Raw genomic sequence first — 8,035 nt, forward strand, 5'->3', positions numbered from 1 at the left:
TACCTAAAAAAAAAATTTACATCGAAACAAACAAACAAACAGAGCCTTAAATGTAAAAGTTCGGAGTTCAAATTGTGGGTGTGTGAGATTTTGTCGCTATAAAAAAAAAAAATATATATATATATATATATATAATAAATAATAGTAATAATAATCATCAAAATCCCGGTAGTCACCTAACATTCAAAAACACTTGCCATTCAATTACCCGCCAATCTCAGGAAAAAAAATGTTAGTTGAAATTAAGAGAAGTCAGAGCCCACATCCTCCAATCCTACTAGTCTTCTCTCCCCGAGTAACAGTAGACCATTAGCTCTCTCTCTCTGTCTCTCTCTCCCTCTCTGTCTCTCTGTCTCTCTGTATGTGTGTCTGTGTGGGTGAGATTGGCCATGTACAGACCAGTCTATTCGCCTCTCAGGCACCATTATCCTCACCGGTGGCAGGAATCGTGGGCTCGCTTGCTAGCTCCGATGACTCTATGGATATGCGGCATGTAATTCTTATCTTCTTTGCAATTTTCTCTTTGACAATTCCGTATTCTCAAACAAGCATATTTCTCTCAATTTTTGCAGTTTCTGTGACATTAAAGTATGGGTATTACGGCAAGTGTCATATGGTGCTAGGTCCTAGCTCGTCGCGATTGTTTCAGGCAAGTTCCATCTTTGTAAAGCAAGTTGAAGTTATAGATTCCGATCAGAAGGGAATTTACCTTTATGGGTACTCGGAGAAGCCTGAACTGACCTTGGAAACCAATTGGAGTGCGTCCAATTATGTCATTGTTGGACCATATAGTCACAAGGTATAGCATATAGTACATGAAACATCGAAACTTTTGATATGTCACTCAAGTATAGACTATGTTTCTAGTAGATTTATAAATTGGCTTTTCTTTTTTAGGGTTTCTCTTTGTGGCTGAACAAGGGTTCGAGGATCAGGATGAGATGGGAGGCTCAGACTAGTAGTTTGAGACAACTTGAAGTTTCTCTAGTTAAAGGTAAGTTCAGATTTAGCTATTTTGTTAAAATGATTATCAAATTAATTGAAAGTTCAGATCTGTCAATTAACAGATGCATACATGTCTTCAACAGGGGAGCGCGAATACGAAACTTTGTTGCCAACTTCAACAAATTACCCTCATCCCCATACCCTCAAGGAACCAACAGATGGTAAGAAACTTAACTGTTTCGAATAATAAGGGTTTGTTTTGTTCGGTTTTTTAAACGTTATTAAGAGAACTATAAAAGACTGTTATTTGAGAACCAAGCACGTTCTAAATTTCACAAGATTTAACTGCTCCAAATCAATATATTGATTTTGGTGTTTGGGAAATTATAATATATGAATTGGATCTGATAATTTGGTTTCATTGACTTTTAAAGTCTTGAGATTGTCCTAATAGAGAAGAAAATCTTGGCTGCTCTTACCTGTTTTCTGCATTAATTCCAAAACTCATCCCTGATATCTTCCCATCTTATTTCTACTTTTTTCGATAATTGGGTGTTCAGGATATTTTCCTGACTAATCTACGGGACCCATATAAGGCCCTCCACACAGATCGGTAAAGCTCGGACTATGTCCACAGACATGACCCCTAAGGAATTGTTTACACCTAAGAGAAATCGAACTTGAAACCTGATGATTCATGAGGCACAGGGCCCAAGTCTTCTCCAATTAGGCCGACCCCTAGGGGTTTCTCTTATTTCTACTAGTCTTCTCCAACTAGGCTGACCCCTTGGGGTTTATCTTATTTCTACCTACTGTCGGAGAAATGTAGCAGTTACATTAACAGATGAAGTACTAAACTGAAACACATAATGCACACACCGATACAATTTTCAGGTAGAGAAGCTGAATATGCTATTGTGGAAGATGACAAGTACTACGTCGGCATCATAAACACGAATCCTAAGAGCATCATAATGGTCATGAATGTCAACGTCTCATCAAAGATGTATGATACAACTAAAGCAAAGAGCATGTGTTCGACGATGAATGGATCATGTCGCCTTGGTCTTCTCTTCCCCAACACACAATTTGTCACAGTAACAACACCCAACAACGTAAGGCCATTGTCACTTCTCTCACCCACAAGAGTATGCTAGGACTTTCTCGAGTACTAAACCTATTCATTGATTAACTGCAGGGTGATCTTGGCGGATGGTATGTTGAGCTTTCTTTCGTGGCTCGTATTGTAACCTATATTGCAATTTTAGGTACTATGTTAGACTCAACAAATGTACATTTTAATGCCATTGGTTTCTGATAGCACTATTAGATAGTAGCTGATTTTAGCTTTTTGTTCATGGTTTTGCAGGATTTATTGTGATTGTTCTTTTCCTAGTACTGAAGTACCTTGGAGCCTGTGATGGGGACAATAATCATGAAGAGCAGCCGCCAGTAAGAGAGATAACTGAAGCCGATCCTCTGATGCCGGAAAAGCCAATTCGATTGCCATATGGAACAGGTGAAGAGGACTTGGAGTCTGGATCATCTACCTCTTCAGAGGACTTGTATGACGGGAAGATTTGTGTAATTTGTTACGACGAGCCAAGAAATTGCTTCTTTGTTCCTTGTGGCCATTGTGCCACCTGCTATGACTGTGCCCAGAGGTAAATTTCCGAAAAGAGTTTGTTTTGCTGTCTTGAAATGTATATATATATTGAGATCTAAGAAGAGTTGTTTTTGCAGGATTATGGATGGGGAGAGCAAGATGTGTCCAATATGTCGAAGGCTCATTCACAAAGTAAGGAAATTGATAATTCCCTAGAACCTAAATCTTAGATTGTGATCTTATATGATTACTAACATGGGCATTACTTAGTGGCCTAGTTGGTAGAGTGCTCAACTCCCTGAGTGGATGTGCCCTTGTGTTTGAGTCCCCCCTCCCCCTTAGTTTTCCGGGATTAAAAATATATATATATATATATATATATATATATATAGATCTAGTGTGATTTGCTTGGGAAATTTTATGTAAGGAATGAATGTGAGTTCTTTATAGTGAGTGCCTAAGTCCATTGTCTAATGGCTCACCACACTACATGAATAAATTAGTTCAATGGAATTTGATGACATGAGAAAGATTTTCTGTTGATGGAATTTTTTGTCACTTGAGAATGACTGTAAAGATGCAAAGTGATGTACTTAAATTTCTAAGCCAAAGCCTCTACTAGAGATTTATATTTATCCTATGGTCCTATGCATTCTTCAAATGGTCATTTCCAAGGCAAGTTAGTCCATCTCATGGATCTGTTTGCCTTTTCCGGACAAATAATGTACATGCCCATTTTACCCCTGTCGGGACTTAAACTCTCAATCTTCTAATTTGGGAGGTGGCAAAGATAGCACCGGCTTACAATCCTTGGTGGCGCTTATACAAATAATCGGTGAATAATTCACTATATTATGAAGGGTAGTCTCAATTCGTTTCCGGAACAAATATGCAATTTGATCATTCTGGTGAGAAATTATTCAAGTAAAATATTGATTTGTTTGATTGAAATAACAGCTACAACAGTCTAGCATGATGTTGTCATTGTAACATTGTTTAGATCATCATCATCATATTTCACAATGAACTGTGAATATTCCTTGCCGTCCATGTAGCCAACATGACAACAATGAAAGACTATATACAAAGATCCAAAATTGCAATATATATTATATATACATTGATATTCAATCGATAAAAACTATGTGCAATGCTACCCTGCCCAAAATAATCTTTCGGAATCTTAGCTTGCCTAGATTCTTCCACAGAAATGAATGAAAACAGGAGGTTCTAAAGTACCAAAAACTGTAATTTACTGCATAATTTATAGTGAGCCTTTGTTGAGCAAAGATTGCAAGTTTTTTCGGTCATTTGATCTTTTGGGATAGGAGCTAAACCCTTCACAGTGACATCAATTTGTCCATGGAGACGACATACTGCATCCTACTCTTCATCTTCTAATATTTCCTGACAAAGCATTTCCTACAAAAGTACCAAAAACTCCCACCAAGCCCTTCGCTCTCATTTCCAGTAATAGGCCATCTCCATCTCCATCTCCTTAAGAAACCCCTCCATCGAACCTTAGCCAAGATTTCAGACCAGTATGACCCCATACTGTTCCTTCAATTTGGTTCTCGTCCCGTCCTCCTCATATCTTCCTCCTCTGCTGCTGAAGAATGCTTCACCAAAAACGACGTTGTCTTTGCCAACCGCCCAAGGCTGCTTGCTGGGAAACACCTTGGCTACAACTACACTACTGTGGTCTGGGCCTCTTATGGCCACCACTGGCGCAACTTGAGACGAATAGCTGCCCTTGAGATTCTGTCAACTAACCGCCTTCAGATGTTTGCTAGTGTGCGTAGTCAAGAGGTTCAATCACTCATTCAACGGCTTTTTAGAGGCTCTCGTGATGGTGAATATCACACGGTGGATATGAAGTCGGCCTTCTTTGAGCTGACACTCAACATTATGATGAGAATGATTGGTGGAAAACGATACTACTCTGGTGATAATGTGCAAGAATTGGAGCAAACAAGAAAGTTTAAAGAGATAGTGACCGAGACTTTTCAATTGAGTGGTGCGACGAGTATTGGTGATTTTTTGCCCATGTTGAAGTGGATTGGACTAAATGGGATTGAGAAGAGATTGAAGGCATTGCAAGAGAAGAGGGATGGCTTCATGCAAGATTTGATCGAAGAGCATAGAACAATGAGGGCTGAGCCTTCCGAGCAGAGGAGCAAGACACTGATTGATGTTCTCTTGTCGCTCCAAGAATCCGAACCTGAACATTATACAGATGCAATCATCAGAGGCATGATGCAAGTGAGTAGTTATCTGGTTTTCTATGCTTCTATAAGGTTATGAAAAACAGATAATTCAGCTAAACTAAATCAATTCGATCCACCTAATGAAAAAAAATAAAGGGGGAAAAAAAAAAAAAAAACATGTAGACTATTCCTTACAAACTATTTGGCAGAGTTACATACACTTGTTTGGTGCATACTGCACCCAAGATAGCTATGTTTGTGGTTCCAACAATTTCAATGGTTTTTTCGGATCAAATTTTAAAATGCAGCCGAAAATGTAAAAACAAAAATAAATATTTGACCTGTTGAAGCCCTGCATTTAATTTTTAAAGTAAGAATTAACAAGTAATGGAGCTAAAGCAAAAATGCAACACAAAAGGGCAAGAATGTCCTAAAATCAAGGGATGATGCACAATGAGCAATGCTATGCTAACCATCAATTTGCATACAGAAATGTCTCAGCACTTTCTTCAAAACAAGATGATTGAAGATGACCCAATGGTATAACCTCCCCGTCCTCAAAGAGGAGGGGAGGGATTCGAGTATGGTGTGGGCAAAAAGTGTGCGTGATGATCTTGTTTGCTCAACTTTTATGGAAGTTCATTTTCCTAAAGATTGTAACCTAAAGTCACCTTCTATACTACTAAAAGGTATTTTAACAATGCCAAGTATATCAATGCAGAAAGTAATGAAAATAAGTTAATTTTTAATCTGTAACAGGTAATGTTATCAGCAGGGGCTGACACTTCAGCTGGGACAATGGAGTGGGCACTGTCACTCCTGCTAAACAATCCAGAGGCCCTCGACAAGGCTTATGCCGAGATAGACATCCATGTTGGACACGACAGACTGATCAACGAATCGGACCTTGTTGCACTCCCTTACCTCCATGGCATCATCAAAGAGACACTCAGAATGTACCCTGCTGACCCTCTACTAGTTCCCCACGAGTCCTCGGATGAGTGTGTCGTGGGAGGTTTCCGCGTCCCACGTGGCACGATGCTGTTGGTGAACATGTGGGCCATACAGAATGATCCCAGGACATGGAAAGAACCAACAAAGTTCGAGCCTGAGAGGTTTGAGCAGGAGTTGGGAAGTGAGGGGTCCATGTTTTTGCCGTTTGGGTATGGGAGGAGGGGGTGTCCTGGGGAGAATTTGGCAATGCGTGTGGTTGGATTGGCATTAGGGTTACTAATTCAATGCTTTGAGTGGGAGATAGGTGGTGAGGAGTTGGTGGACATGAGTGAAGGGACTGGGCTCACCATGCCCAAAGCTCGGCCACTGCTGGCTAAGTGTAGGCCGCGCCAAACCATGGTGAAACTGCTTTCTCAACCCTGAACAAATTTGTGGGAATTTTGGTTAATATATTGGATTTTGATTCGAATTCGAGTCAATAATTAAGATATGAATTAGAATAATAATTTGTTAGCAATCAGGATAATTCATTAACTAAATAAACTGGATATAGATTATGATCGGTCTGAGTCCATAATAATTCGATCCAAAATTATATAATAAATAATATTATAATTATATTATCTAAAACTATAATATAATATTTATGTATTATTATAATGTTTTGTATCATTATTTTCTTCTTCTTCTTTTTCCCTCCCTTTATTTTGACTCTCTTATTATTATTTTTTTAAAAAAAGTAAAATACCTAATTTTTCTACTATTTTTTATTTATATTTTTCTTTTTCTTTTTCTTTTCTGACTTCTCTCTTTCTCCTGGTCATTGTTTAGTAAGCTCATTTGACATTAAATATTTTAACAAAAATTTATATTACTTTCGGTTCAGATTATCAAATTGAATATATGATTAATAAAAATTAAATATGAATTCAATCATAAATAATTCGTAGATAATTTTTATTGAATCTGGATTGGATCCGACCCAATTCAGTCCGAATTTGATTCTTATATAAGTTTACAAGCAAATAGTCAATTGAATTTATGAAGATCAACTAATTATACCTTCCAACTAGAAGATTTAGGTCAAATTTTAATAAGAGTAATGAGAGTGAATTTCTTAAACGAACATATATATATATATATATATATAAAATAAGCTGTACAAATTCTATTTTTGGATTCTTTCTCCACTACCGTTTAGTGCTCCATATACTATGATCGTTCCATTATATCTGTTCTTCTGTTTTTTTTTTTTAACAATAGCCTAAAATTTTATATTTTAAGTGAGGAAGACTACGAGCACAACAGAGACTTGAGCGTTAGAATTATTACAAGGTCAGCGATTATATTATCTTATCTCACACAAAATGTAATGAATATTTTTAAGTAAAACAAACATATTTACTATCACTAGAAATTTTGATTTGGAGATTATTATGATCCCAGCCCATGACAATTTGACATGTAAATATCTCAATTTTATTTATATTTTGCTTACAAATAGTCAAAACCACCTAGTCCCAAATCATATATATGTTAACTTTAATTCTGATTTATTTGATTTGAGACTGTGTGATTTCGAGAAAGGATGGCAATATTTGCATTTGATATTTCTTCAATTACAAAAAATATAATAATAATAATTCTTACTTTAACTTTAAAAATAAATAAATAATTTTTATCAAATGAGTACTCATGGAATCAAGATCCTCTCATGAGAGTAGGTAGTATGTTTTGAAGCACGTCCACAAATGAGTACTTTCAGCCACTAACTTTAACTCTTTAAAATATTATTTTATTTGAAAAAAGCTATGATTTTATTATTTTTTTTCTATTTTAAACACACAATAAAGAGGTATCATAAAAATAAAATTTAAATTATTTAATGGTCATTCCAAGGAAAGTTAGTCCATCTATTTTTGGATTCTTTCTCCACGAATATATATATATAAAATTAGCTGTACAAATTCTATTTTTGGATTCTTTCTCCACTATCGTTTCGGGAAGAATAAGGTGTACTACACTCTTTCTAATTTTAGTGGCAGTGGGGCTACAAATAAATTTGGAATTTTGGAGTATAAGTTGTGCTTGTTCAGTTATCTCTGTTCTTTTTTAAAAATTAGTCTACAATTTTAGATTTAAAGTGATGGAAGACCACTGTGCACGACAAAGAATCTGGACTCTAGCATTCTTATTGCATGAGAATTATTATATGGTCTCATCACACACTAAATAATAAATAAATAAATAAATAAAACAAATATTTTTATTAATTTACAAAAAATTTGACATAAAGACAACACGATCAGTTATAATTTGAGAA

At 36.3% G+C, this 8,035-nt stretch overlaps 1 protein-coding gene and 1 pseudogene across 3 annotated transcripts; both read left to right on the plus strand.

Annotated features, from left to right (window-relative positions):
- The first annotated feature begins 271 nt into the window (after nt 1-271).
- LOC132273986 (E3 ubiquitin-protein ligase APD2-like) lies at nt 272-2,910 on the plus strand. 3 transcript variants are annotated; one of them, XM_059775117.1, is made up of 8 exons: nt 272-489; nt 573-799; nt 898-994; nt 1,068-1,166; nt 1,840-2,060; nt 2,144-2,213; nt 2,315-2,609; nt 2,689-2,910. In XM_059775117.1, exons 1-8 carry the CDS (start codon nt 390-392, stop codon nt 2,765-2,767), a joined length of 1,188 nt encoding a protein of 395 aa, XP_059631100.1. In that variant the 5' UTR covers nt 272-389; the 3' UTR covers nt 2,768-2,910. The 3 variants fall into 3 exon arrangements, with proteins under 3 accessions (XP_059631100.1, XP_059631102.1, XP_059631101.1); XM_059775119.1 differs by having other exon boundaries at nt 273-493; XM_059775118.1 differs by having other exon boundaries at nt 273-489; nt 1,089-1,166.
- Nucleotides 2,911-3,064: 154 nt separating this feature from the next.
- On the plus strand, nt 3,065-6,198 carry LOC132272635 (cytochrome P450 81Q32-like; annotated as a pseudogene).
- Nucleotides 6,199-8,035: the final 1,837 nt, after the last annotated feature.

The sequence above is a fragment of the Cornus florida genome, unplaced genomic scaffold, assembly GCF_030987335.1.
Source record: "Cornus florida cultivar Cherokee Brave unplaced genomic scaffold, ASM3098733v1 CherokeeBrave_3.0.0_Hap2_Chr09, whole genome shotgun sequence".
NCBI classification, from domain to species: Eukaryota; Viridiplantae; Streptophyta; class Magnoliopsida; order Cornales; family Cornaceae; genus Cornus; species Cornus florida.

Coding starts and splice junctions, on each gene's coding strand:
- LOC132273986 (XM_059775117.1), top strand. CDS start 390: ATGTACAGACCAGTCTATTCGCCTCTCAGGCACCATTATCCTCACCGG. Junction 490..572: donor GATGACTCTATGGATATGCG/GCATGTAATTCT, acceptor CAATTTTTGCAG/TTTCTGTGACATTAAAGTAT. Junction 1,167..1,839: donor CCTCAAGGAACCAACAGATG/GTAAGAAACTTA, acceptor TACAATTTTCAG/GTAGAGAAGCTGAATATGCT.